This window comes from Aspergillus ibericus (genome assembly GCF_003184845.1).
Source record: "Aspergillus ibericus CBS 121593 unplaced genomic scaffold BO80scaffold_2, whole genome shotgun sequence".
In the NCBI taxonomy this organism is placed as follows: Eukaryota; Fungi; Ascomycota; class Eurotiomycetes; order Eurotiales; family Aspergillaceae; genus Aspergillus; species Aspergillus ibericus.
The window spans coordinates 73,731-99,382 of record NW_020292100.1 but is presented as its reverse complement, the minus strand read 5'-3'; the positions used below and the strand labels follow the sequence as shown (position 1 = coordinate 99,382).

Below are 25,652 nucleotides of genomic sequence, written 5' to 3'. Positions count from 1 at the left end.
CGACCAAGTGCGCTAATTTACTGACGTGGAGGGATGGGGGGCTCCTTTGGTCGATGGATGCGACTGGTAGCGGCCTGTATCTGGACCTTGGCGACAGGTTTCGTGATGTTTGGTCCGAGTCGGGGGAGACACAGGGCGGTAGGCGACAAACAGGAGAATCAGAAAGAAGGGGGAAAGGGGTGTAGAACACGAAGATGTAGGGGTGGAAAGGACCCCAGAAGGAGGGGCCGCGTTGGAAAAGGCGCGTGGATGGCCAGTCTGGATGAAATGGAGATGGAGGGGACGGGGCTTTCGCGACTTTCCGTGCTGGTCGGGGAAACTGGCAGTGCTCAGCCTGTGCCTGTAACGAGGAGAGGCAGGCGGCGAGACGTTGGAAGAAGATTTCGTGCCGGGTCACGTGTCGCTCCCGCAGCCGTCGCTGACTCAGCCCGTCGCCCCGGCATGCCCGCCTTGGGCCTAGCGCCCCCAGCCAGCCTCGGACTCCCCGCTCCCAGTCGGGGTACTACGACCTACGGGGGTGGATAGTGGGTAGTATGTAGCATGTAGCATTCAAATCCGCTTGCTCAACGCCATTGAATTAACCGGCACCTAACCCAGGGCAAAATTACACTATCCGACATTCCAATTCCCCGTTCCGATACAGCAAAACAGCAGCGACGCGCCTGGCCTGTCTTGCGGGGGCAACTACTACCACCACTGTGACTGCGCAAGCGCGACTCGCTGATCCCGTCGAGACTACTTACTACTAGCAACCGCGCATGGCTTGCCAGCGGAGCCCTTGGCCCTTACTCATCACTCGCCAGTAGGATGAACATGGCACGGACATGGCCAGCATTAAACGAGTTTGCCGGAAACCCGTGAGCAAGATGGATCCTATGAATCCTCAAGCTTCAGCCTTTCAAGATAGGCAGGATACACTGGGATTGGAGGACGGCCCTTAGTACTCGCCTCCACTGAGAATAGGACGCTTCATTGGGGGCGGGGGCGGGGCAGGCTTCTTCGCGCGGGGAGGTGGAGGCGGAGGGGCCTTCTTGTTCAAGGTCAGCGGCGTGCCGTTCAAGGTTGTCGAGCTAGATTTCCTCGAAACTGCACCCCCGTATGACGACCCTGGAGACTGGTTCCGTCCCATGTATGACCTCTCGGGACTAGTGCCGCTAGGGCTAGTATCCTCTTGTTCGTACGGGTCAGCGTATGATCTACCCATAGTCCGGGATTGCACGCTATTTCTCCGGCCGATGTAATTGTCACTGGCCGCCCGAGAGGGCCATTGGTACGGGCTGGAGTTTTGCTCCTGGCGCAGCTGGGTAGGTCCCTCGAACGTCGAAGTGCGGTTCAGAATGGGTCTCTGGGAGTAAGCATCTGGCGGGTAGACCTCTCTCGCAGCTGGCTCGATAGAAGGAGCCCTTGTCGATCGGATAATTGGTCGCACATCAGCCGTGTTGTCAACCTCCTCATGGAGCGGTTCGTAGCGTTCATGGTAGGAATGCGCAGTGTTTGAGCGAGGGCGTCCTGGACGACGGGCACTTGGGGCCTGGGAAAGCGGTTGTCTACCGGTATATTAGCATTGCAGTAGATCCAGTAGGTCGATTGGCACCCACCTGCTTGGCCACTCATTTCTGAGCTGAAGAAGCACGTCGCGGCATCGCTCGTGGTAGTCAAGCTGGGCCTCCAAGAAGGCCTCCAGATTCATAACACCTTCGACTTCGGAATCCTTGATGTCCTGCATCCGCCGGGACACGTCATCGTTGGCCTCTTCATACTTGACCTTCTGAGTCCGGAGCTCCTCCTCCACACGGAAATCCTCCCGTTTCGCCTTCTCCATCTTAGAAAGAGAGGTATCGTAGGCCAGACGTCGGCTGTCAAGCTTCTTGCGAGCGGTCTATGGAAAATCTAATCAACGTCTCGTGTGATGAATCTGCACTCGTCAGTGGTTCTTACCTGGTAATCTTTCATCTGGGTCAAGGAATGCTCCAGCGACTCAAGCCAGCCCGAGCTCACCTGCGAGATGTAGGCGTCCTGGAGACGAGCCAGGCGCTCCTCGGCTCTTCCAAGCACTACGCAGACATCATCAGTATTGACCTCGTCACCGAAAGATAATATCTACTTACTGGTCATGCAACGGCCGTACTCCGAGTTCGCATCGAAGTCTTCACCATGACCGACCATGCTGCTACCCAGGTGGGCGATAGGCAAGGTCTTCTCCTTATCATCGCCTTCGCTGCGCTTCGAGATGGACTTGATGTAAGACCCGGTTGCCTTGTGGATACGGTCAACTCCTAAAAGAGAGCACGTGGGTCAGTATACGAGAAATGCGAAGACTCCCACTGAATTTCGTGCTATGGTCTCACCTTCATGGCGCACGTTCATCTCCGTCTCCATGGCTTTAAAGTCATCGGAGAGACTGGTCTTAACCTCTCCTCCCATTCTCTCCCCCGCCCATTGCTTGAAGCGATCGAATTTGCGGTTGACGTTCATGTTGACAGATTGCGGTTGATGTATAGAAATGGACTGGAAAACGACTGTTGGGGTTTATTCGAGTATAATACACTAAAGAATGGGGTTGCGGTGCGACCAGCAATAGGCTAAATCGTCTCGATTATGGTCCGAAAATCGAAAGGTGTAAGTAGTAGTAGTGGTAGTTGAACGAAAGAAACACGACTGGTAAGAAGCACGCTGGTGCGTATGGGACAAAAGAGGGCGCCACAGCCAGGAGGCGAAATTGAGAAAGAAAAGGCAGAACGAAAGGTAGGGAAGAAGTTGAGTGGTAGCAGGTGGGAAAAAGCCGCCAGTTGCAACAGACCAGGAGGGACAGGCTGGGTCTTAAGGCAAGTCCCGAAAAGGGTGACAGGGGAAATTAGTGGGTGGAATTTATTATTACTCGATAGTATGGGTTTGATTATTTTATTTTAGTTTCGAGCGATCGTTTGCGTGAATATTATTAGTAAATCCGGGGCTGCTATTGCGACCACCGGCAGTGTTTATCGAGGAATGACAGACAGCAACGACCACAAGGTGATTGCCAATCGCAAGCGGGCCAGACACACGGATGGAGCTGGTTGCACGGAAAGCGCCACATTGCCTCTTCAAGGTTCCCAGCAGAATGACCCCCACCAGGAGCAGGAATTTGGTCGCTTGACGATGCACTACCGTTGTCTCTGTTCTGGACCATCGTCTGGCCCCTCCCTCTTTGGATGCAATCCTGCGCGCTTATTGTTCTGAACCCTGGAATTACCTCCAGATACGATGGAGAGAAGCAGTCAATCCCTGCGATGGAAACGGAGGGTACCATCCATCCAATGGGGGGTGGAGGCGGGGCCAGAACCGGCCATATTGAGTTCGGTTGACCCAGCAGGATGAGGTGTACCTGAAACCTAGCAACTCCCCTGGAGAGATGCTAGACAGTAGAGTGTCGACACTAGGCAGTAGTGCCGGTCAAAGGACGGACAGCCCGGTGGCACAGCCGCTTGATAAATCGCTGAGGGGGGGAGCCTATCAGTATCATCGGCGCATCGCACTTCAAACCGGGTTTTTGCCAAAGAACCGGGCGGATCTTGAGGTGTAGGATTCTGGACTGCCGTAAGTGACACGCGTTTGTGGGCCATTCAGGTGGAGATCCACCGCCGTCGATTGGCGGTCGAGGGTCAGTCTCAAACGTGGCCCTCGATTGGATTGGAAGCTGCAGTGCCTTTGCCACCCATCGGGAGTCGTTGCTATTTACAGAACAGAAGGTGGGTAGGGAAGAGGTTGCTTTTGTTCAGAATGCTGAAGTTTAAAGGCGTTGAGAAGATCGGTTGATCGGAGTGATAATATGGTTCTGGGTATGTGTAAATATATCTGATATCAGGCTCTTATTCGTACAGTATTGCCTTCATAGTCCATCATACATACCATAGTACTACTAGTACTCCGTACTAGTTTCGTTAGCCTGACCAATAGCACATCTCTAAAGCTACAAGTTCAGGGCTATAGGTTCAATCACTATTACTCCGTACAGTTCATATCATAATGATCGAGGATCCAAGGGAATGGCATTTCTTGCTTGGATGATCCATCTCCATGGTAATCCCAACGCGCCCGGGTGGGATGTCAACCGCAGATCGTGATGCAAGCCCTGGCTAATGCATGAGGGTCGTATCCATTGGCCAGCCCACGCGAGCTTATCTGCCCAAACCTGCCAGTACGGTGTATCAGTCCTGGGTAAAAATTACTAGTACTGCAGGGGATAATCTTAACATCACCTGCATCTGTTTACCGAGGGTAATGAATTTTAGAGGACAGCCAAGCAGCGGCGTTGATTTTTATGGTATACAGCACACAGACTCGTACTCGTATAGTGTAGATAGAATTAGTGGAACCTATCATGATAACCTCGATCTGAAACAACCCCCTTTGATGCGGAGGCCATTGTCAAACGGGCAAAGATCGTACCTTACGTTTGAGGATGAAAGAAGACCCCTAGACAGAGAAAAGTGGACCACCACCCCCAGCAGCAGCACAGGCGGGAAAATATATACTCCTGGGCCTCCACGCCCGCTCTGCTGACGGCCCCAGCACCATCAGCACTACCACCGTCACCGTTGTTCCTTCCCCTGAATACGTAAGTCCTAGACATTTGGTTCGGGTTTCCCCATGCCGACCAAGACAAGTCACGGCTAAAAAGGTTCCATTCAGGCTGTGCATGTCACGCGACAGTCGCTTCATGTCTTCGGGAGTTTCAATTCCGTTTAATCTCAAAGAAGCCCCTCCTTCTTCAAGTGGTCTTCCCATCCGATAAAGAAGAAGTTTCATCCAAACCCACGTCGTAAGAATCTGGTACTCCATGCCAAGCAAGCAGTTCATCGACAGGTTGTACATCCTGCATCGCAACGAACCCAGCCTCGGCGGCTATCAAGACATCAAACTCATTCCACAGCACGGCCCCATCCCCATCCTCACTCTTACTGTTACCACCACCATCCAGCCCGACCGACCCATTCCCTTCCCCATCGCATGGGTTGCATTCAGCGATACTAGTAGGTTCGGGCTGAATCCCTGATCCCTCCAACGAGTTCCCAGCAACTGCATCCTTCCTCAACATGTCCGCCACATATCGCCCCGGCGTAACGCCCATGACCTTCTTAAAGACGCGAAGAAGGTGACTGGGTGTCAGGTTCGCCTCAGCCGCCAGCCTTTGTAGGGTTGGTTTCGATCCAGACTGGACGATAGCTTTGATGGTTTGACAGGCTCGGTGCACTGATTGGACCTGAGGGTTGTAGTTTGTCCCGGAGGCATCGGGTTTGCAGCGCTTACAGGGCCGAAACCCTGCTCGCTCGGCCTGTGAAGGGTTGTCGTAGAAGCGCACGTTGGCTCGTCGGGCAAGACGCGCCGGGCATGAGGGACGACAGTAGATTCTTGTGGTGAGCACCGCGTAGACAAAGGAGTTGGCGGTCGCATCTCGAGTCACTACGGCTTGCCAGCGCGCGCTGGCGCATGTGGACGACTTGGGTAGCCGGGGCAGTTCCTGCGCTAGGACTCTGGGTTGCATTGTAGAGTGGAGGAGAGACTTTGTGTCTGATGTGGAGGTAATCTCAAATCATCAGTGTGATTTGATTTTCAGCTGCATGTGTGCTTAATTCCTCTTTCTTTGGTCTCCCATTCCCTGGGAGACTTGAGCGAGGAGCTATTCGCCTCTGATTGGTCACTTTGAGAGCAAAGTTTCGAGTCTCGGCTGCAGGCATCTCGATTCGCACTCTGCATCTTGTCTTTCCCCGAGTCAATTTACTGGGTAATAATCGAAGACCGGCCCGGGTTTTTGCGCCCTACTTTTTACTTGGAATGCGGAGTCCTCGGAGCCACTTATTTGATACGGATAGTGAACATGGTCTGAGTTAACGACCTAGTATGATCAAGATAGATATATTTCCATCCGACCACGCACTTTGAATAGACAAGGAAGTATAGCCACCAGAACCCAAGAATAATAATCCTGTTATTAGACCAAAGCAATATAATCAGATATTTAATTATGATTCCTGGACCCAGACGATAGTTGGGTTGCTTGAATCCCACAAAGCCTACCTATATATAGATCAGGAGGTGCACTGACGCCTGTACATTGGACCACCTGTATCCAAAGACTGGGCTAAACGCAGTTCCGCGACACAAGTGATCTTGATCTCGTATTATCGGATCTGTACCAGTTCCCTTTACGAGCAGTTTGTCTGCTAGTCGTCACTTGAACAAGCACACATAAACAGGAAAAGTTGGCCTCTGATTCAACACCTAAACCCTGAATCCTTACGTAGGTATGATATGTCATAATGCACCCGGACTTGAATTTTTTGAACCCATTTCTTTTGCTTTGATCATCATGAAAATATTTGGTGGCCACGACCTAGATTCGCTAAGGACGCGTGGGAGATCATCCGCATTCGCCTAAGTACATATGCCTCATAGCAAAAGAGCATTTTCAACCCGTCACAAAGAAAACTCCACACAATATCACGCTTAGTCCTTGGTCTTCTGGGTACCGCGGAGCAGACCAGTTCTCCGGGCAGCAATAAGACCGGCTTTTTGACCGTGGGCAGCGTAGCGGGAGATGGTCGAAGCCTTACCAATGTGCTGGTGGTTACCACCACCGTGAGGCTGTAGAGAAAATGCATGTCAGAATCCGGCTCGATGTAGAAATTCAAGGGAGAGAGCCTTACGTGATCCACGGGGTTCATGGCAACACCACGAGTCTTGGGCCAAGAGTTGCGCTTGACAGCGAACTTGTGCTTGGCACGAGAAGCCTTGAGCAAAGGCTTGTCGGTACGACCACCACCGGCGACGATACCGATCATACCACGGGAGGTGTTCTTGACGACCTTCTTGGCACCGGAGGGAAGCTTGATACGGGTCTTGCCCTCGTCGGGGTTGTGGCCGATGACGGTAACGTAGTTACCGGAGGTACGACCAAGAGCACCACGGTCACCAGACTTCTCCTCGACGTTGGTAACGACGGTACCCTCAGGGACGGAGGCGAGAGGAAGGACGTTTCCGACAGTCAGGGCGGCGTTCTTTCCGGCGTAGATGAATTGACCGGTGTACATGCCCTCGTTGGCGATGAAGGTCTCGGTGATGTGCTTGAACTTGTAGGGGTGACGGAACTGGACCTTGGCGAGAGGAGCACCACGGCCGGGGTCGTGGATGATCTCCTTCACAACACCACGAGTGTATCCATGACGCTCGGCATAGTCGAGGGTACGGAACTGGGCAGGGGCCTTGTTGAGACGGGTGTTGGCCGCTGTCGGCGAGATTTTGTATCAGCAAATTTTGATCTGTTGTGATTTCGCTCAGGTTATCTGCGGTCGCACTCACTGAAAATGGATCCACGACCCTTCCTCTGGTTGCGGATCACACGACCCATGGCGACTTTCTATAGAGGAACCTGGACGTTAGTATACAAGGAAAGTGCGCCTGGCGACCTGGTGGTGGGAGAGTTCGAGTTCTCGTACCTCAAGACTAAGATGGGCTTGTCGGGTTGGTGTTGAGAATTCGTCGGCGAAGGGCTGTGTGGGCTTTAGGGTGGAAGTCGCTAATCTAACCGCGCTGGGACTAGTGCCGTTGTGAGCGCGGCTGCGCTCTGAGCGTGGCGCGGGTCGCTCTTACTAAGTAGGGTAGACTACTGTAACGTGCGGACTTAGGAAGGAACGACGTAGTCTACCTTCCCTCACCAAAGTCTTGTTGGTACATACTGTGTAAAGGACTTGCCAGTAATTCTTCCACAACCTACATAGATACCGTTCCTCTCTATCGTCTAATGCCACTTCATCCAAATCATCCTTCCCGGACTATCGCACTCCCTCATGGTTCATCTATGTCGGATGCCGTCTCTTAGCAAGCAGTCTCCCCTGCGATTTTTCGGTGGTGGCCATCGGTGTCTTGCAGTTGGGCTATGATTGATTGGCACCCTCACCATTTATCGTCCTAGGCTGACCTGGCTCGGTAGCACAACTGTCCTACGGTTTTTCCGACCCTCGGGTGTTCCCCGTGTGTGAACGGAATGACTAGAGTAGAGGACTACACCGGTCAGATCGATCTAAAATCGGACATTCATCTCAGTCAACAAAGTGTTGATGACCATCCTATCGCGATTTGCAGGATGCGTGTTGGGTTCTAGATGTCCTTGAGAGCCCGGCCCGCTTCACACTTGTTCCTCGGTCCGCAGTCTCAAATGAGACAAAGGATACCGGCTGAATGATTTTGACACACCCGAGGAGGTAGTCAGTCATTATGGGCGGTGACTATCACAAGCTCATCCTTGCAACATTTCACACCTGGGTACTCGATGCGGACAGGTGGACAATCATTGCCGCCATTGATCGACTAAGTGCTGGCTGAGCATTTTTCACAAAATCCAGCGTCGGCTTGCCCCCCAAGAGCCCATGTCTCTCCCTGAAAGGATGAAAGGGCATGTATGTCCATATATCCTTGAATATCATCTGCACTGTTTGGCGACTTGTGGCACTCGTTCTTTCCAGAGCGGGTGAGTGGGTTGTATTACCTAGTTAGACATCTCAAATTCATGTTCCGAGGCTGGTTTACACTTAATTGACTTCTCGCGGAGGAATGTTTTGAATGTATCATCATGCGGCTCCTCGGAGCTCTGGCGTGTTTGACAGAGTCCAATTCGCGATAGCGAACGTGTTATCCTGATTGGGTGTGGATCATCCCTGGATAAGGGCTGCTCGATGCTGCCAGGCAGGCCAGGCAGGCCAGGCGCGTAAAAGCCGCGCTCCAACCCAAGTAGGTAGCAGTAGCGTAAGTAGAACTTCTGCCGCGGACTCGCCCGCTCGGTCTTGCCTCAACACAACTGCCTGCGCACAGCAACACGAACATGTCCAACATGTCGCTATCGGACTCGGAGCTCTCGTCGCTCTCATCGGCACCCCCGTCTGACGAAGAAACAGGTTCCATGGCCATCGATGAGCCCGTGGGCATCACGAAGTACTTCAAGAAGGAGACCGAATCTCCGCCGCCGAAGCGGGAGCCCTCACCACCCCACGAATATGTGTTGGCGGATAATTCAGATATTGCAGTATGATCTCCGGTGACCCTATGATGCTGGAAACTTCTCGGTGCTCGTTTGACGCGTTTGTCACGCTTCCTGGACATGTTCGCTGACTCGTCGCAATCTGAAGTTCATTGTAATGTTCCGTGCGCGTTTTCATGATGCGTTTCCGCGATCAACACCACACTTTGGACCACAAGACATTGAGAGAGGCGTTGCGGAATCCCCCCCGGGGGATCATATCGAGAGACTATTATGTGCATTTCTTGGCTTGGTGCTGAACAGGAAGAAGGACGTGGAGTATGACCGCCGCCTATAACCCCGACCCTGCGCTCTTGGAGAATCGCCGGAGAGCTCCCTTTTACCACATACGAGCCAAGCTGGGTGATTCTACATTAGAGGCTAACTCGCTTGATTAATGCGCAGTCGGAATCACTACCAGCGTCCGTTGGAAGAGGCGATCCAAACCCATTCTTCCCAATGGCCCAAGGCTTGGCAAGGGAAGAACCCTCTGCACGGGGGTCGCACTTTCGCAACCATGACCCCAGAAGAACGCGTATGTTATGAAACTCGGATTGTGATTACCGGATGCTTACTGACTGACCCTCCTTAGTTACTACTACTGAAGTCGTTGATCCTCTGGTCCCTTGCCTCCTCCGATGCCGTCCAAGCTAAAATCAAAGAGTCCTACAAACAAGCACGCCACGAAGACGACCTGAACCAACCACTCTCCGTCCAACCATGGGGTCGCGATGGCCTCAAGCGCAGATACTGGCTCATTGAAGGTCTAGATGATACACACTTTAGGCTCTATCGCGAGAGTAATCCGTCGCTCAAGAATGTCTCTTGGTGGAGTGTGGCGGGAAGTATTCCTGAGTTGAAGGCCGTTGCAGACAAGCTGGATACGGAGAAAAGTATGCACTCGAGGAAACTCAGTGAGAAGATAAGGAACTCAATCCCCCGTTTCGAGGGCTCTGAAGAGGTATGCTACAGTTGTCCCCTAGTTGGGATTTCTTCCCCTCCATGCTTACCAATCGCAGAAACGCAAACGCCGAGATTACCGTATTGCACGGAAAGCAGCATTTGCGCGCCCGGAGCCTGGGTTCTCTCTCTACGAAGGGCGCACACGCGGAAAGAAGTTGAAATACACCTATTCCGATGACGAGGACATCTTCTCTGATGGCCTTCCCTCAACACGGCGTTCGACACGTAACACATCGGGTGTTTCTACGCCCCCAGAGCCGAGCGGGCCTAGATTTACGGCCAGTGGCCGTCAAATACGCTCACGCGCAGGTGGCGTATATGGTGAGACTTTGTTGAGCGGTCAACGTGAGGACGTCATCGCCGGTGAAGATGGCAGACCTTCAAGAACTCGGGCTACCCGATCGAACGGATATACGGATTATGACGTGGACGAGGAAATGGACGAGGGCTCGGAAGCCGCACAATCAAGCGGAAATGAGTGGCAAGGAGGCGAGGAGGAAGAGGACAACGATTTCGAGGGAGACGATGAGGAGGAGCTGAGTGGTGATGAAGCGGTCATGAACGGGGAGGCTCCAAGCCTCGTGGTGCAACTCAGATACAACAAAGACAAGGCACCAAGTAGCCCCAGTGGTCCCGCAGAGGAACACTTAGCGGGGAAATTCGAGAGCAAGGATGAGGGCATGGCTAAACCAGCTACAGCGAGCAACGCTGAGAATTCATCGCAGGCCCAACCCCAACCCGAGTTGAACGGGGAATCAACTGCGGCAAAGGCTCTACCCGATGCTGCAGCCAGTGCGACCGTTCCTCCGGGCCAGGAAGCTTCAACTGGTGTACCTGCCAGCGTCGATGTGGCTCAAGCGCCTCCCACGCAGGCTCAAACCAAAACGGCTTAAAATGTCGGGGAATACATGCTAATGCGCTGGATCAGTAGCCAGTCCCTTGCACTTATTCGTTTATTTTCTGGCCTTGATAGAGAGAATTCTATGCCGGATTGTTTCTTGTCAAAGGGAGGACAGAATCCAGAGTTTCATTCAAGGCGTTCTTCTGTTTGTGGGTAGAATTGTCGGGACAGCCTCGAGGGAAATTGTGCTACTATTAGAAGTGTGATGCTTGGTCTGGAGTTCCCTGCGACTGCTATATGGCAGGATCACCACACCGTGGATTTGTAGTGAGATGACGGATTACCCAGGACATGATCTGTCTTACAACATGAGATTCGATATGAACCGCTTGCTGGGCCTATGCGCTATGTACATTACTGAAATTGCAAGCTTGAGATGAACGACAGGTGCATGAGATCTCTCAAGATTCAGTGAAGCCGGAAGTGTGTATGAAAGGAAAGCCCAAGCCAAGCTGAATGCTTGCTGTTCTGAACGCCGTACGCTGAACACCCGAAATGCTGACTTACAACCATATAATATATTTAGTAGTAACCAAATGATTCGTAGACCAGGAAGCCTAGTCCGCACCCGCATTTGAGAACTGGGCCGTGTAGAACTGCAAAAACTCCGGAGATGTCAGTGTCTGTCAGCCTCTCTTGCACGCACACCCATTCATAGTCGAATGGGGAAGAATCGAGGCATTGATCCGGGAAACAAAAACAGATACAGGGACAGCACTCACGTCTTCCACGCTCGCAGCCAGGCGAGGGTTCTTAGACGGCCTGAGGGGAGGAAGCTTCCAGTTGTTCACATCGTACCACCATCTCCGTATCTTGCTACCGAGGGTTTGTCCACTGAGGGACGCGTTGCGGTTCCAGAACCGCCAGCCAGAGAGGGCCAGAGTCCAGACGGTCCCTTGGATCAGAGGAAGGAGGACCTAAGGAGGTTTGCGTAAGTCTGGGGTTTCTCTCCCATCGCCTGCCGAATAGAGTCTATATGGCAGGCTGAAAATTCTGGGCAAGAAAATAGGTACCTGGTCTCTAATCGTGATCCATGCCACTCGGCCCCAGGTATCAGCTCCCCGCAAGCTGGCGAGATAGCTCTGTTCGAACCGCAGATCAGGCAGCGGGGGAAGTTGGTGCCGCCGCGAGATAGGCTTGACCAATCGATGGGGGTCAACGATATCGGAAGGGATACTGCCTGCCTCTGAGGGCGCATGCTCCACGACGGGTTGCTTCTCGGAGGCCGCAGTTGGAGGATTGACGTCGTGTTCCGCAGACGGCTCCGGGTTGATTGAGGCCGTCTGGATGACTTCGGGGATTTGCAAGGCGGGGTCGGTCATGGTGGATAATGCTTCGAGTCACACTTGAATCGAAGAGAATCACGGCACACCGTAGTCTAAACGGCGGACTCGTCAATGGAGGATGAGATGCGATGCAGGGAGGATCGGGGCCGGAGTAACTCAAGGGCACGGTTGCCGTCATTCGGCCAATCAGCGGGGGGCCGGCCTCTCGGCCGCCTTTTGCATTCTGCAGCAGCCCCTCCTCCGCTCCCCCTCGATATATCTACTACTTCTCCCTTTCTCTCTCCCTCCCCTCTTTTTCCTTCCCCCTTCTATACTTCCTTTGTCTGTCAATTCTTCCTCTCTGTCTTCCAGGATCCTCCCCACTGCCCTTACAATGGCTGCTCCTCAAGGATACCCTCTTCTGTGCTTGGAGAACCCCCTCCTCGGTGCGTAAGATTCCTGCTGCTTACTCTTCCGGTCTTACATCGTTCAATGGGCTGACATTCATCCAGACATCCAGGCTGTTGGGTAGGTTGTCCAACATAGAATCTCTATTCCTAGGAGGACTATTTCTTGCTGCAGGGGAACATACTGACATCCTGTATAGCGATGCTGCCCTTCTCCAGAAGTATGGCCTGAAGGACAACGATGCCATCCTTGCTGAGGACAAGCACATGGATCTCTACGGAGAGCTGTTCGAGAAGAAGGATGTGAAGCTGATTGCTGGTGGTGCTGCCCAGAACACCGCCCGTGGTGCTCAGGTACATAGACCATCCAGAACTCTCGGTAAACAGATGTTAACGTGCTGCTGCGAATTAGTACATCCTTCCCGACAACTCCGTCCTCTACATCGGCTGTGTTGGCCGTGACAAGGAGGCCGAAATCCTGAAGGAGGCCTGCACCAAGGCCGGTGTCCACACCGAATACCGTGTCGATGACGTTCAGCCCACCGGCAAGTGCGGTGTCATCATCACTGGCCACAACCGCAGCATGTGCACCCACCTTGCTGCGGCCAACGAGTACAAGATCGACCACCTGAAGCAGCCTCACATCTGGTCTCTCGTTGAGAAGGCCCAGTTCTACTACGTCGGTGGTTTCCACCTGACCGTGTGTGTTCCCGCCATCGAAGCCCTTGGCCAGGAGGCTGCTGCCAAGAACAAGGTATGTATAGCCTTCATGTTTGGTTCTAGCGGAAGGATGTTGACTGGAATGCGCACAGGTCTTCATGCTTAACCTCTCTGCCCCCTTCATCGCCCAGTTCTTCAAGGAGCAGCTCGACAGTGTTCTGCCCTACACCGATTACACCTTCTGTAACGAGACTGAGGCTCGTGCTTTCTCCGAGAGCCACAGCTGGGGCACTGACGATGTTGTCGAGATCGCCAAGAAGCTGGCTCAGCTGCCCAAGAAGAACACCAGCCGCCCCCGCGTTGCCATTGTGACTCAGGGCACTCTCCCCACCGTCGCTGCTACCGTTAAGCCCAGCGGTGAGGTTGAGGTCAAGGAGTTCCCCGTGCGCGAGATCCCCAAGAGCAGCATCAACGACACCAACGGTGCCGGGTAAGTGAAGCCGCTATACTATCCACCGCAGGAAATCAAGACTGACTTCTGTGTAGTGACGCTTTCTGCGGTGGTTTCTGCGGTGGTATCGTCCAGGGCAAGTCTCTCGAGGAGAGCATCGACATGGGCCAGTGGCTCGCTTCCCTCAGCATCCAGGAATTGGGTGCCTCGTAAGTTCTCCCTTGAAGTCTACTGAAACCCCCAAGTAGCGGGTTGACTGACCTGACTGTTTGCTAGTTACCCTTTCCCCAAGCAGGCCTACACCCCTATCAACCGGTCCTAAGCATCTTCACTAAATCCCCCTAATCGAACACCCACCTTTCGGCATTCTGGGGCCATAGCAGTTTCCACCAGCAAAAAATTTTTCTTTCTAAGGATTCAACCTTCTATACCCCGTCCTAGACTTAACGTCTTAGACTATGCTGTTTTCATCAACGGTTTGTGCGGAATACGCTCCCATTGGGTTTTTTGACGATAGATTGGAGTCGCAGATGACGTTCTCAACAACGATTTAATGATGACGCTTTTTCTTTTCCGGTTGTATATATACGTACAAACAGATCTGATTCTTCCCCATGATCTATCTATCTTGGGACATCAATCAAAAGAATAACAAATGATTCGTATTGATAGTGTAGCTTGCTACCTGTCATGATTGAGGAAATAAATCGCAAATAAGCTAGAATGTCAAGTCACACAACACGAATAAACCTCAGAGAAATGAAAATGAGAGCTTGAAGATAAAATGGAAAAAGATAAGAATATAAATTGATCTCGTAACGCTCGCGCGCGCACCGTTCATCCATTCCGTGGCCTCATATAATACCTGCATGCATGCATGTCTTTCCTTCCTCAGCGGACAAGCGTCAAGATCTTTAGATCGTCATCGTCGTCATCATATCTCCTCAGACAGGCACAGCCGAATCCAATCCCATCCCATCCTAGCTAACTAGTCACGCACTATTATATAAGTAGCAGTCAAGGCCATGGACAGATGACACAAGATCGATCCGCTTGGTCCGGCCGCCATGTGGTTGGTCACGCCAAGCTTTAGACCCCGAACTGTTCTGATGTAATGAGAGAGTGAGGGAGGCTGCAAACAAGCCAATTTGTTCTCCCCTTTTTTCCTTCTTTCCCCCTGGAGACCTCCTTTGTTACCAGTCGAAGACGACTATGATATACGAGATCGGGAACAGAGACAGTCAGTCAGTCAAATCGCTAGGCAGTCTACCCATCCCATATTTTTGATCGCATGCTTCTTCGTTTCCTGCTCATGCCACTGCGATGTAGGTGCCGAGACAAATGAGTAGCCACACTCACTCACTCATGAAACTTGATTTGCGAGGAGTTTCAATCAGCCTCCGTGTCCACAAGGGGGTGTTTGGCCGATAGCACCGTATTGCGTGGCAGACTTGCGACTGTTGCCGAAACCGGAACTGGGGTAGCCGGCCCCAGATGGGAAACTGCTGGCCATGAACGCGTCATTGGCCCACGATGCATTGGATAGACCGCTGGATAGGGGCTGACTGGGAACTCCGAGTGATGCAGGAGTGTTTGCGGCAGCCTCGAGGAGGTGTCGGTCCCATGACATACCAGAAAGACGGTGATGCGATGTCGAGTGTGACGTGGGCATCCATGAGGAGGATATGGCGCCAGGACCGTTGAAAGCGCTCTGCATCTGGGCTTGATTGATCAGATTTTGACGGAGCATGAGCTCGTTGGTGATCGAGTCCTGAGAGGGATGGCGATGACTGGGGCTTCCGATGTTTGGAAATGGCATCGAAGCCGGGTATTGCTGTCCCAGGCCTGGTGGGGTCCGTGGGGAAGGTGCGTCACCAATTTCCGGCGAAAGAGCCGTGTTCCAGATACTTGGGATGCCGGGGAGGGAGGGCCGTTGAGTGTATGATTGGGACGACGGCACCCGGGCTAGAGCTGCAGATCCTGCCATCGGTGGGACGAGCCCGGGAGGAGCAGCTGGAGTCTGCCGAGGAAGGAGGTCCTCCTGGAAAATCGAGTCCGCACTAATCGGGTCAAAAAACTGGCTGGACGGTCGCTGCTGATTGCTAGATCGTGGGAAAGTCAGCTGCTCTGGCACGGCCGGGGCGTTCTCGTAGGTGTCTGATTCGACCAATCGCTCTACATCTTCGACGATGCGATGCATACTGGCTGACATTGACGCAGAGGCGGATTGCGACCCGCCAAAGACGCTTTTGGTGTCCACATTAGGATTGACATCGTTAGCCGCCTGTTGGATATCGTCCCTTTCGATACTAGCAGAGGAGAGCGTATGGTGATGACCCGACGGGCTGGCGAAGAATTGCGATGGAAGCCCTTCTTCTTGGTAGATGAAAGTTTTCTTGTCTTCATCATCCACTAAGGCGATTGGGATTTTCTAAAGCGGGTCATCATTAGCAAGATAATCAAAAATGCTGATAAAGAGTATGGGCTCTCCGTACATTGCTCACAACAAGATCCAACCCATCAATAACAAATTCGCGGATTCGGTAGAGCATCTCCATGTTAGGATGGTTCCTTTCCACCCCTGGATCGTTCATTCGAGGCTTCTGCTGGCCAGCCGAGTTAAAGTATCTCCGCGAGGTTGATTCCTTGGCCAGGGGCGCAAAACACAGTGTCTCTTCATCTTCTTCCAATAGATAATCAATCTCGGGAAGATGGACCACATCAAACGTCGACGCGAGGAGGGTCAGAGTGTTGGCATATATCTTCCAGAACTCAATTATCTGGACAGCGAGAGGCGTGTCCTTTTCCCCTTTATACGAGACCAACAGGCTGCTGGCCGTAAGAAGCCAAGAGCTGTAGTTCCGGAGCGCCGGTAGTATACGTCGCGCCACGACTGTGACCTTGTCGGGTCCGGTTTTTGCGTCTTGATTGCTCGGGTCTTCGACCGCAAATCGTTCTACCTCGGCAAGGAGTATCTGGAGCAGTGTGAAGAAGGTCTTCACGTTGATACGCTGAAAGAAGAGGCGCGCATTTGGTGCAGTATCTTCTGATGCCGATATTAATGATCCGTTTGTCACCTGTCAAGGCAGGCAACTTACCAGTGGTGCGTGTCCGGGAGAAATCCTCAGCAGCAATATTGATCAGGCAAAACTTTTGCAAAGTGCCTTCAAGTGAGCGCTCCTTCAAGTCCACAGCAAGCTGGTTCAAAACTTCACTCTCAAGCTCATCATGTTCGGGGAAATCAAGCCCTCGGTAACATTGTGCGTGGAGGTATACGAACCAAGGAGCCAGTGCCCTGCCCGGAATACCAGCATCTTCAGGTCGAATCAATTCTCGTTTGTTCCAAGCATTCATCACCTTTCTGAATTCGATCTCCAGGTTGCCCTTAGCCGATGGATGAGGCTCTTGAGCCCCAAGTGCCCTATAAAGATGATAAGTGGCCCTCAGATGATTCCCGTCGGCCAAAGCAATGACTGCCAGCTGATTATGGGGCGCACCCGAGGCTGGATGGATCAAGGTGGCCAGGTCATAATAGCCGATGGCCGGACCCCAATTGCGGTTCTTGCTTACCAGCTCGGTTTCGCGGTAGCGCGAGAGATCACCGAGGCGAATAAGGGTTGCATGGCACGACAAAAGAACGAGCCTTCTGAGGGGTTCGGAACTTTGAATCGGAGGCTCCGCAGACAGATCTGGGGACACACAGGTTTGCTCAATGGGAGCCCAAGAAGTAACGGGGACGGCATTGCTCACTGTCAGAATTGAATTTCCGCGCAACTTTTTCCAGCTCCGGAATGCCTCCAAAATGGGAGGATAATTGTTGAATGTAGGCTCGATAGAATCGTTGACTTGATTTGATGAATTCGAGGTAGTGTTTTTCGAGTTTCCGCCTCTCTACCGGCTTCTTTTTCTTCCCGCCTTCTTCACGGAACTAAATCGTACGTCACGGATTAATTACCGACGACCTGCAATACAGCAGGGCCATGCGACACTCACGCGGGAAAGTAATTTGCGAAACCGAGTGTTGATCTTGAGATGCGCATCCCAAAGGCGAGTTTCGACATCGACGGAGCGGGCGGTTTCGAAGGCCTGGAGGACAGCATTTTGGCAAGCGGAGCGGAATCTGCAGCGGCGGAGAGAGAGTGTGTGTCAGATGAATTGCGCGCAACCAAAGACCGTAGATGGCAGAAAGGAAGCAACTGACTCCGACAGGTAGTGAGAGATTTCAGCAAACGTCGGCTCTTTTTCGGCAAGGCTCTTGAGGAGCTCCTTTTCGACTTCGAGCGCAGTTCTGTACCATGCGAGATTTATTTAGAGACACGGGTCCAGGTATTGAAGAGTAGAACATTATCAGTTAGGATGCGGAGAGTACTGACTGCCACGTATTCTGGAACGCGGACGCCATGCTCAGGACCAAGGAGATCACACCCGCGTCAATCCACCGTTGACTTCGCCCGTCAGATGGCTATGGCTGGCTGGGAGTCTGCGGGCGAGAGGAAGAGTGAACGAGCCATCAGTCAGTAAGACTAGTATATACAAAACGAGCGCAGATGTGAAGGGCGGTCAGGACTTCGGAGTGACAGCCAATGATACGAAAGAAAAAGGGGCTGATGACGATGAGATGAGGATGGACTCCGAAGCGCGAGGACGAACAACGGAGGGGTTCGCGGCCGCCGCTCGTTGGAGAGAAAATCCCATATCACGGGAACTTTTCGACGCTCGTCCGAAAAATGGTTGAATGGCTCGGGATGGACGGCCGCCCGTCTGTGGCTGGTGTGGGCTCCATGATTGGCTGGCTGGGCTGTGGCTGATGCCCGGTTCAGGCACCGAACCGTCCGCCGGTGACCGTACGATACGATCCTTACCTCTCACGGTTCTTCCTCTAAGCTCCTGAGACAGGCAAATGATTTGCATACTTGACACAATTGCCAAGTGAGCTATTGATACCTTAGTTTCATGGCGTTTACTCGTCACCTCGTCTCGTATAGATAGGTAGCTAGTAAGTAGCTTCTCGTCTTGATTGTCTCAACCAAGTCGGAGTCCCAGGGTCCCCACAACGCTTGGCCACAGTAGAGCATCCTATTCTTAGCTATCTGTATACTGCCCACTACTTCATACATAGTACGCTTCTAGAGCTCCGTTTACACAGCCCTTGACTCCATCTTGCGAGAACTCTACTATCCACTTATCACCTTGGTAGTTTGGATATGCTGTCCAAACCACCACCCAGTAAGCTTTCAGTCCTATGGACCACTAGGAAGCTATGACAGCCGCTAAAGGCTCCATCCAGCCTTCAGTCTAAGACTAATCCAGCCTAGTGGAAATTGGTCGCCAATATTTGATGGATTCATCCATTCGGAGTAAGTAGATTCGTAGAATGATATCAGCGCCACAGAGGCGTCAAGATGGTAATTTCTTCCTTATAACCGTAAGTAAATAAGATTCCACCATCCGCCAATCCCTCACCACTGAGATGCTCAGACCCCATCACCAATGGCCATTCCCACCCACCCCGTCGTCACGCCATCATCTGCGCACTGCAGGCCCTCCCACTGAACCTGACCTATCACAATCTCGAGACACCTCATCATCACCGCAAAAAGGACCAGCTCCAGCCCACCACCACCGCAAGATGTCCAAACGCTCTCGCAGCACATCCCGATCTCCATCCCCAGAGGGCTGGTCCAGATCCACCTCCCCAGCATCCTCAACCACGCCATCTCTCAACCGGCCCAAGATCCATTTTCTTGATCCCGCGGCCATGGCTCCCGTCGCGGAAGTCATGCATTGCTCGTTACCGCCTCATCGAGAAACGCTATCGTTTGTCTCGTATGAGGACTACGAGGTTCATTATATGCAAGCGCACGTGAATCGATGTTCGCAATGTGGGAAGAATTTCCCTACGGATCGGTTCCTGAATCTCCATATCGAGGAGAATCATGATGCTTTGGTTGCGACGAGACGGGAACGGGGGGAGAAGACTGTATGTTTTCTTCTTTCCTTTTGGCTATAGTTTACATTATTTCCTTATTTCCTTTTTGCCGGAAGATTTGCTGAGTTTGGGGACTATGCAGTATGCATGTTTCGTCGAAGGCTGCGAGCGAGTATGCTCTACGCCCCAGAAACGCAGAATGCATTTGATAGACAAACATATGTTTCCCAAAGTACGTACTAAACAGTTTGATGCCCACCAGTTTCCTTTTGCGTCGACTAATCTACCAGACATATAACTTTTACATCGTAAATGACGGTATCGACAAGCAAACGTCTCTATTGCGCTCACCACAGAGCCACCGACGTCGCATATCCGCCGCTCCGACCTCGCCGCAGGAAGGACGGTTACGGAATCGACAGACTTCCGTATCCCAGGCTGAGTCGGGCTCAAAAGCCTCGGCGCCGCCTCAAAAAGACGCCGACGATATGGAGATTGTCGAGCTGGAAAAGTCCATGTCTGCGTTGCGATTTGTTCCGGCCAGCGTAGCGAGAAGTCGCGGTAAGGTTGGGGGTAAGTCTTGACTTGGACTATTGGATTTTAAATGGAACGTGAAGCCGGTGTCTGTTTCACCAAGGGTGGGTAAAGTTTACCTAGCTGGTAATGTGGGCTACTACGGCGTACCGACTTCAACGGTTTCTGGTCTTTCCACGGACTTTTGAAGGCAACTGCACGCTTTCCTTTCAATACCAGCCACTGAAACACACAACATTTCAATACGCTACTGGAGAGCAGCCAGTGTCCAACGGGGCATGCAAGACAGGGAATGAGAACACTTCAGCTAAAGAATGAGTTTCGGTGATTTCATCGGTTCTTTGGCTGTTATAGTCTTCCAGTATCTCTCATGCTAAAGGCAAGCCTCATGGGCTCACCATATACCTGGTCAAAAATGACGACCGGTACACGAAGGCTGCTCTCTCCCGAGAAAAAAAGACATGGAATATATTTTATATACACGGAGTAAACTGGAAAGTAACAATATCATATCCGTGAAGACATGGGTATACAACAACACCAAGCAACATCCTAAAATCACAAACAGCCCGGGTGTCATTAGCAGAATGGTCGGCCATCTGGCCAAAGTAAGCAATAAAGCCAAGCAGGAAAGGAACATGACGACAGCGCTTGAGTCCACTGGCGCTGTAAAGAAAGACTCATCAATTGGAAATGCAGCGTTGGACTCGAGCGGGGCCCAACAGAACGTCAAACGAAGTTGACCGTTACATCTGCGTCTCCAGAAGATCGGCATAAGTATCGAGGCTCGACCCAACCAGATCTACGATCGCCCAGCTGGTATTCCCCTTGAAGGTTCTTGCCCAAACGCGCACGATAGCAACGCTCAGCTGCTTTGCTTTGTAAGGATTGGTTATAAATTCCAGATCTGGTGGACCAGGCGGATCGACGGCCATGTCGGTTTCATCCATCATGCTCTTGATCCACAAAAGAAGTTTTCGTTCATGCTCCGATAGCCTCTGCTCAGCCTGGGTTACTGGTATAGACAGCAGCCACCGACTTAGGAGGAAAGCACACTCCAAGCTACATAGAGAATGCTGGATACTCCAGAAAAATGAATGAGTCCTGGCCACGAAATCAATACCGAGGCGTACCGGAATCGAAAGTGCATGGGCGGAATGCAGGAGGGCCATGATTAGACGTGGGCTTCGTGCCACGGGTGCCGATTCACCCAGGGCTCTTGCTATTTGAATTGGATCTTGGGTGATAAGACGACGACAAGGTCCCAAGTCAACATGCAATCTGATGTAAGCGAGACCAAGAAGGGCAGTGGATGTAAACGCGATTGGCCCTGCCGGATTTTGAGGATCAATGCTGGATTCGGGAGTGCGTTTCCACAACGCTTTCCAGGCACTCAAAGAATTGTCCAAAGCGGAGAGGTCCTCTTGGCGTAGACTAGTCCCATGCATACTTGGAGCGGAGAGACACAGCTGGCGCGCGAAGAAGATTTGCTGGATGAGAGCGTGTATCAGGATATAGTTCCCAAGAGGTGATATCGGCGCGGAAGAACTCGAGATACTGGATTTGAGAAACAATCTGGAGAAGGCCTCCTGAAAGGAAACGTCTGGGCCATGCCTCGCGCGAGCCACCCGACGCCACTGCGCCGCATTTGTAGCCTTCCAGACATCATGAGAGCAGGGCATATTCAACTTCAGTTCGGCGTTGAGAATCAAGGGAGGGATGTTGTACATGATGGAGTGGAGATTGAAGAAACAATAAACAATGAATTTGGTGCGCCGGTTGCCTTCTCTTCGTATCCAGTCTTCCCAGTTGCTCGGGTCGGAACTAGGAGGTGGCTCGATGAGGCCATGTTCCCTTACAAGTCTTGCCAGAGTGCTTTGAAGCGAGAGCATCTCTCGTAGCAACTCGGGGTGCCTTTCCCAAGAAGCAAATACCGTCAGCAGGAGGAAAGTTCGGATTACTTCCATGTGAGCATCCGAATCTTCAGGTGTATACCCAGAAGGGTCTGCCGGGTACAGCGTGGGATGGTGTTGCTGAAACGGGCTACTAGCATGGTTTGAGGTCGCGGATGACCCGCGAGAGTTGTGAAAGCCCGATGCTGGGGACAGGAAGTTCCATGTTGGACAAGCGACTTGCTTACTGTCTCTGCGATGGAGACGTTGGAGCAGGATGGCCTTCGCTGCATGGAAAAGCTCTATTCCTCGATTGTTTTCGAACCGATAGTGAGATCCTGCAGCCGCCAACGCAAGAGTGAGCTCGGGAGAGCATTTTGCGACAGAGAGTGTAGGAACATGAATGAAGGGAAGATGCTCGTTTAAACCGTTGATATAGCCGGCAAAAAAGCGAGACAGGGCGTGTCTCGAGGGTGGGACGAAGCCTTTAGGAAGGATGTAAGCAAACTCTTCGAGTTTCGATAGGAAGACCTGACGGTCTGTATTGGATATATCCCAGGCAGGACGAGGTCCTTCATCGCCGAACCCGAGACGATCATCTACCTCATGAGGTTCCGGCTGTAGGGACGGTAAGCGCGATCCAAAGTTGGAAAACGACGGCGGCTCATCAGCTGCATTTCGTGGATCACTCATAAGTTCAGGACCGAGTCTCCCCATTTCACGGACGGGTGGCTTGGAATCCATCGGGAGAGTCGTCGGTAAGATTGGATCTTCAACCGTAGAGAACACGCCAGAATCCCAATCGGACGAAAGGCCGACACTCTCTAAGAAGACAGTGAAGTCTTGGACGGGATCTCCTAGGTCAGCGAGGTCCAAGATGGAGGGTTCGACGCCATAGTTATCAGTTATTGCTCTTTCTGGGACATGAGAAAGCGGCTGCGAGGGGCCCACGTTCTGTGAAGACTTTCGGATCGACTCAAGACTCTCTTGCTCACCCTCCAGGGCAACATGGCTTGCAGCGTGAGAAAGAAGGTTCAGGTCATACCCCCAAGAAGGGTTGAAATGAGTTGTCTCCACGATCGGGGGAGGCTGCACCTGCACCTCGGGCGGAGGCGGCGGAACTGGTTGTGTGTGGATGGGGACGGCGTCGGCAAGCTCTAGCATGCGGGACTCATGGTGGGTGGGCTGTATTATAGGAGGTTGGGTCTGAGGGACATCATGACTATTCTGAGCACGATGTTCCCGGTTGGCTGCGGTCTCTGTTGGATGGACTAGCCGTTCGTGTCGTACGAGTAGATCACTATGAAATTTCCCCCCATATTAGCGCGGGACGGTCCGACGATGCAACGCGGGCAGCAGCTTACCTCCTCGCGAAAGATTTGGAGCAGATATCACATGAGAACGGCTTCTCCTTGGTATCTAATCAACACACGTCAATATCGCATCTGTGGGAAGCCCAGCGGCAGCCGGGACGGGCTTCAGGGTTACTCAACGGGTGCGGAGATGGCGCTGGAGGTGTTCCAGGCGCGCAAAGGACCGGCTGCAGTATTCACAAGACAAAGACTTGCGATGGGCCGGTGTGCTTTTCTTCCTCACTTTTCCCGGGGTGCCTCTGTCGTCCTCCATGGCGAATTGCCTTGGAATTGGACCATGTCCTTAGATGGGATAACAGGCGAGCGGGGAAGAAAAACTGTGGGGTCAACATGAGGGGGTTTTGCGAGCGCCGGTCACGTGGGGGGCTCTCCCGTCTGCTTCCGTCCAGCAGCATGGCTAGTTGCTCAGTACGGAGTACATCGTACATCTTACAGTCGCGAGGCCTCTGTCCACACGACCAATTCATGGCGGCTAGCAGCATCCAGAATCAATGGCATGGTAGCGTCGACGACTGCATCGCGCGCCGGTCAGGTCTCTACGCAGGAATCCTGCATCCTTTGGACGAGAATGGACTCCGCCATCCCCACCGGTGCGGAGATGTTTACTTTGGGCGTCGATATCACGAGCATCTCCTCACCAAGGCCCGCATTTCATGGGGAAACCGTTGGGGTTACGACAGAGCTTTGAGTTCCAAACTAAAAGAGGGGAGGGGGGAGCTTACTATGAAGATCACTAGTAGGGTTGTACACACTACACATATGAGCGGTGTCAACCTTACTAATTATATACATCGCAATCGTTCCTCGGAGATATAGTATCGTGTGCAACATATATGTTTACTTTGTACCCAGCCCAAACTCAATCATACCACCGACTTAGTTCACTGCTTATTGTCCCCCATTCCACAAGGTCCTTCATAGCAGCTTCCACTTTCAAGTCTGCTCCTCTGTTTTCCCCCACTTTCCCCCACCGGCATACCCCAGTTGAGGACCAAATCAATGACACCCGTTGCATCAGAGTGGGAAGGCATGTCGAAGCCTAAGATGGGGTTTCATGTTACCCGGCTGGCGAAAGGGAATAGGGGTCGGGACACTCTTAAGTTCTGCTTGTCTGCTTAGCAATGATTACCGCAGCAGACGAATGTTTCATCTTAAGCTAGGCGGATGCCAGAGTATATGGGAGTGAAGCGTAGTTCCCGTCCCTGTTATTTATCTGCGAAGGACTCTTATTTTTGTTTGGACAGTTAGACCCTCTGTTGCCAGTTCTTATCGGTCCTTCTACGAAGCTACGCGGGTTGGTCCTGAGTTGCAGCAGCCGAGATTAGAAGGGCGCCGAACACGGACGGCCGGATGGTTCAACTTTCGAACCGTCCGACCCCACCTTCCCCCAGAACTCGGTACCGAAACGGGCCCACGATCTAGTAGCCATCTGCTATACAGCAAGTAGTCATGTACACATTACATGCCAACAAAGAATCCAAGACAGAAAGTCCTCATCGAGCGTCCCGACAGAAGGGATGATACACAGTAATTAAACCTAAAAGCTTTCGATCCATCTAATATCCCAAAGCTACAAAACGCTGTTCTTATAAAGCCGAACAACTCCATGCCCAGGACTTATGATTTCTCCTCGTGCTACCAGCGGGTTCTGGCGGCAGATGGGATCTTCCATCGCTCCTACTCGGGTTGCAAATTTTCACAGTGCAACTGCTGCGGGTCAACTCGTCAAAGACCCAGTTTAAGAGGGTACGTTTTGAGCGCATGGACACAGGGCAACGTAGCTCAACCAAGTCAATAATCGACAGTTGCTCCGCTACATAGAGCGATCATCCTTTAGAGATCGGCCTAGTTCCGTTAAATACTTCCTAAGTAACACATCGGATAAGGCGGCCGTCCACAGGGAGGGCGCACTCCAGGGATGACGAAGTATTTATTCAGACTGCGCGATCCACCATGGGATCAGATCGCTAGGTCTACCCTTAGAGTAAGACGCTTAAGGGGACAGCGCCTCGTAGTATTTCGATATCGGTAGTAGACCCGCTAGAATCGATGATATCATGGTCAGAGACATACTAGGATCAACCTCCACATACTGAAGCAGTAGAGTGTGAAGACCGAAATAGATCGAAGGTACTCCGTGTCTGACCTTGAATGATTGAGGTGATAAATAGACTTTGAGTGGCCTAGACACACGGTCTCAAGGATAGCAAGGGCGGGATACTGAC

At 52.3% G+C, this 25,652-nt stretch overlaps 10 protein-coding genes across 10 annotated transcripts; 4 read left to right on the top strand and 6 right to left on the bottom strand.

Moving 5' to 3' along the window:
- Positions 1-26: 26 nt before the first annotated feature.
- Positions 27-401, top strand: BO80DRAFT_339632 (uncharacterized protein; the record flags this gene model as incomplete). Its single annotated transcript, XM_025715199.1, has 2 exons — positions 27-138; positions 280-401. Coding segments are annotated over 2 exons (234 nt in total), but the record flags the coding sequence as incomplete, so codon positions are not given.
- A 114-nt stretch (positions 402-515) lies between these two features.
- On the bottom strand, positions 516-2,578 carry BO80DRAFT_73314 (BAR domain protein). Its single transcript, XM_025724756.1, has 6 exons — positions 2,349-2,578; positions 2,109-2,276; positions 1,939-2,054; positions 1,599-1,879; positions 1,028-1,547; positions 516-948 (listed from the first exon to the last, which is right to left on the bottom strand). The coding sequence occupies exons 1-6, from the start codon at positions 2,473-2,475 to the stop codon at positions 874-876; spliced, it is 1,287 nt and encodes a 428-aa protein (XP_025579901.1). The 5' UTR covers positions 2,476-2,578; the 3' UTR covers positions 516-873.
- Positions 2,579-4,423: 1,845 nt separating this feature from the next.
- mpt (putative DNA repair and transcription factor Ada) lies at positions 4,424-5,700 on the bottom strand. The gene has a single exon (XM_025718448.1). It carries the CDS (start codon positions 5,522-5,524, stop codon positions 4,751-4,753), a length of 774 nt encoding a protein of 257 aa, XP_025579900.1. The 5' UTR covers positions 5,525-5,700; the 3' UTR covers positions 4,424-4,750.
- Positions 5,701-6,029: 329 nt separating this feature from the next.
- On the bottom strand, positions 6,030-7,492 carry BO80DRAFT_420777 (60S ribosomal protein uL2). The gene is made up of 4 exons (XM_025718447.1): positions 7,476-7,492; positions 7,339-7,396; positions 6,687-7,264; positions 6,030-6,624 (listed from the first exon to the last, which is right to left on the bottom strand). Exons 2-4 carry the CDS (start codon positions 7,385-7,387, stop codon positions 6,487-6,489), a joined length of 765 nt encoding a protein of 254 aa, XP_025579899.1. The 5' UTR covers positions 7,388-7,396; positions 7,476-7,492; the 3' UTR covers positions 6,030-6,486.
- A 1,314-nt stretch (positions 7,493-8,806) lies between these two features.
- On the top strand, positions 8,807-11,360 carry BO80DRAFT_396458 (uncharacterized protein). The gene is made up of 5 exons (XM_025717348.1): positions 8,807-9,058; positions 9,162-9,331; positions 9,458-9,587; positions 9,645-10,013; positions 10,072-11,360. The coding sequence occupies exons 1-5, from the start codon at positions 8,858-8,860 to the stop codon at positions 10,906-10,908; spliced, it is 1,707 nt and encodes a 568-aa protein (XP_025579898.1). The 5' UTR covers positions 8,807-8,857; the 3' UTR covers positions 10,909-11,360.
- Positions 11,211-12,315, bottom strand: BO80DRAFT_396457 (DUF1770 domain-containing protein). The gene is made up of 3 exons (XM_025717347.1): positions 11,930-12,315; positions 11,639-11,833; positions 11,211-11,521 (listed from the first exon to the last, which is right to left on the bottom strand). Exons 1-3 carry the CDS (start codon positions 12,236-12,238, stop codon positions 11,474-11,476), a joined length of 552 nt encoding a protein of 183 aa, XP_025579897.1. The 5' UTR covers positions 12,239-12,315; the 3' UTR covers positions 11,211-11,473.
- A 149-nt stretch (positions 12,316-12,464) lies between these two features.
- BO80DRAFT_420773 (adenosine kinase) lies at positions 12,465-14,342 on the top strand. Its single transcript, XM_025718446.1, has 7 exons — positions 12,465-12,627; positions 12,694-12,709; positions 12,789-12,942; positions 13,001-13,342; positions 13,401-13,738; positions 13,795-13,908; positions 13,976-14,342. Exons 1-7 carry the CDS (start codon positions 12,576-12,578, stop codon positions 14,019-14,021), a joined length of 1,062 nt encoding a protein of 353 aa, XP_025579896.1. The 5' UTR covers positions 12,465-12,575; the 3' UTR covers positions 14,022-14,342.
- A 750-nt stretch (positions 14,343-15,092) lies between these two features.
- Positions 15,093-18,101, bottom strand: BO80DRAFT_440347 (uncharacterized protein; the record flags this gene model as incomplete). Its single annotated transcript, XM_025721122.1, has 7 exons — positions 15,093-16,130; positions 16,195-16,745; positions 16,798-17,388; positions 17,450-17,627; positions 17,693-17,819; positions 17,901-17,987; positions 18,073-18,101. The coding sequence occupies 7 exons, from the start codon at positions 18,099-18,101 to the stop codon at positions 15,093-15,095; spliced, it is 2,601 nt and encodes an 866-aa protein (XP_025579895.1).
- A 1,076-nt stretch (positions 18,102-19,177) lies between these two features.
- Positions 19,178-20,637, top strand: BO80DRAFT_420771 (uncharacterized protein). Its single transcript, XM_025718445.1, has 3 exons — positions 19,178-19,679; positions 19,771-19,860; positions 19,919-20,637. The coding sequence occupies exons 1-3, from the start codon at positions 19,329-19,331 to the stop codon at positions 20,210-20,212; spliced, it is 735 nt and encodes a 244-aa protein (XP_025579894.1). The 5' UTR covers positions 19,178-19,328; the 3' UTR covers positions 20,213-20,637.
- Positions 20,438-23,715, bottom strand: BO80DRAFT_396444 (uncharacterized protein). Its single transcript, XM_025717346.1, has 3 exons — positions 23,548-23,715; positions 23,419-23,473; positions 20,438-23,354 (listed from the first exon to the last, which is right to left on the bottom strand). The coding sequence occupies exons 1-3, from the start codon at positions 23,678-23,680 to the stop codon at positions 20,909-20,911; spliced, it is 2,634 nt and encodes an 877-aa protein (XP_025579893.1). The 5' UTR covers positions 23,681-23,715; the 3' UTR covers positions 20,438-20,908.
- Positions 23,716-25,652: the final 1,937 nt, after the last annotated feature.

Excerpts from the sequence above, each read along its gene's own strand:
- BO80DRAFT_73314 (XM_025724756.1), bottom strand. The coding sequence starts at position 2,475 with ATGAACGTCAACCGCAAATTCGATCGCTTCAAGCAATGGGCGGGGGAG. Across the intron at positions 2,055-2,108 it reads GTACGGCCGTTGCATGACCA|TGCTTGGAAGAGCCGAGGAG; the intron begins GTAAGTAGATAT and ends ATGTCTGCGTAG. Across the intron at positions 1,548-1,598 it reads AGAAATGAGTGGCCAAGCAG|ACAACCGCTTTCCCAGGCCC; the intron begins GTGGGTGCCAAT and ends ATATACCGGTAG.
- mpt (XM_025718448.1), bottom strand. The coding sequence starts at position 5,524 with ATGCAACCCAGAGTCCTAGCGCAGGAACTGCCCCGGCTACCCAAGTCG.
- BO80DRAFT_420777 (XM_025718447.1), bottom strand. The coding sequence starts at position 7,387 with ATGGGTCGTGTGATCCGCAACCAGAGGAAGGGTCGTGGATCCATTTTC. Across the intron at positions 7,265-7,338 it reads GGGTCGTGGATCCATTTTCA|CGGCCAACACCCGTCTCAAC; the intron begins GTGAGTGCGACC and ends TCTCGCCGACAG. Across the intron at positions 6,625-6,686 it reads CCATGAACCCCGTGGATCAC|CCTCACGGTGGTGGTAACCA; the intron begins GTAAGGCTCTCT and ends TTTTCTCTACAG.
- BO80DRAFT_396458 (XM_025717348.1), top strand. The coding sequence starts at position 8,858 with ATGTCCAACATGTCGCTATCGGACTCGGAGCTCTCGTCGCTCTCATCG. Across the intron at positions 9,059-9,161 it reads CGGATAATTCAGATATTGCA|TTCATTGTAATGTTCCGTGC; the intron begins GTATGATCTCCG and ends CGCAATCTGAAG. Across the intron at positions 9,332-9,457 it reads AACAGGAAGAAGGACGTGGA|TCGGAATCACTACCAGCGTC; the intron begins GTATGACCGCCG and ends ATTAATGCGCAG.
- BO80DRAFT_396457 (XM_025717347.1), bottom strand. The coding sequence starts at position 12,238 with ATGACCGACCCCGCCTTGCAAATCCCCGAAGTCATCCAGACGGCCTCA. Across the intron at positions 11,834-11,929 it reads GGATCACGATTAGAGACCAG|GTCCTCCTTCCTCTGATCCA; the intron begins GTACCTATTTTC and ends AAACCTCCTTAG. Across the intron at positions 11,522-11,638 it reads TGGCTGCGAGCGTGGAAGAC|TTTTTGCAGTTCTACACGGC; the intron begins GTGAGTGCTGTC and ends ACATCTCCGGAG.
- BO80DRAFT_420773 (XM_025718446.1), top strand. The coding sequence starts at position 12,576 with ATGGCTGCTCCTCAAGGATACCCTCTTCTGTGCTTGGAGAACCCCCTC. Across the intron at positions 12,943-13,000 it reads ACACCGCCCGTGGTGCTCAG|TACATCCTTCCCGACAACTC; the intron begins GTACATAGACCA and ends GCTGCGAATTAG. Across the intron at positions 13,739-13,794 it reads AACGACACCAACGGTGCCGG|TGACGCTTTCTGCGGTGGTT; the intron begins GTAAGTGAAGCC and ends ACTTCTGTGTAG.
- BO80DRAFT_420771 (XM_025718445.1), top strand. The coding sequence starts at position 19,329 with ATGTCCAAACGCTCTCGCAGCACATCCCGATCTCCATCCCCAGAGGGC. Across the intron at positions 19,680-19,770 it reads GGGAACGGGGGGAGAAGACT|TATGCATGTTTCGTCGAAGG; the intron begins GTATGTTTTCTT and ends GGGACTATGCAG. Across the intron at positions 19,861-19,918 it reads ACAAACATATGTTTCCCAAA|ACATATAACTTTTACATCGT; the intron begins GTACGTACTAAA and ends CTAATCTACCAG.
- BO80DRAFT_396444 (XM_025717346.1), bottom strand. The coding sequence starts at position 23,680 with ATGGAGGACGACAGAGGCACCCCGGGAAAAGTGAGGAAGAAAAGCACA. Across the intron at positions 23,474-23,547 it reads CCAGCGCCATCTCCGCACCC|ATACCAAGGAGAAGCCGTTC; the intron begins GTTGAGTAACCC and ends TGTGTTGATTAG. Across the intron at positions 23,355-23,418 it reads TCCAAATCTTTCGCGAGGAG|TGATCTACTCGTACGACACG; the intron begins GTAAGCTGCTGC and ends GAAATTTCATAG.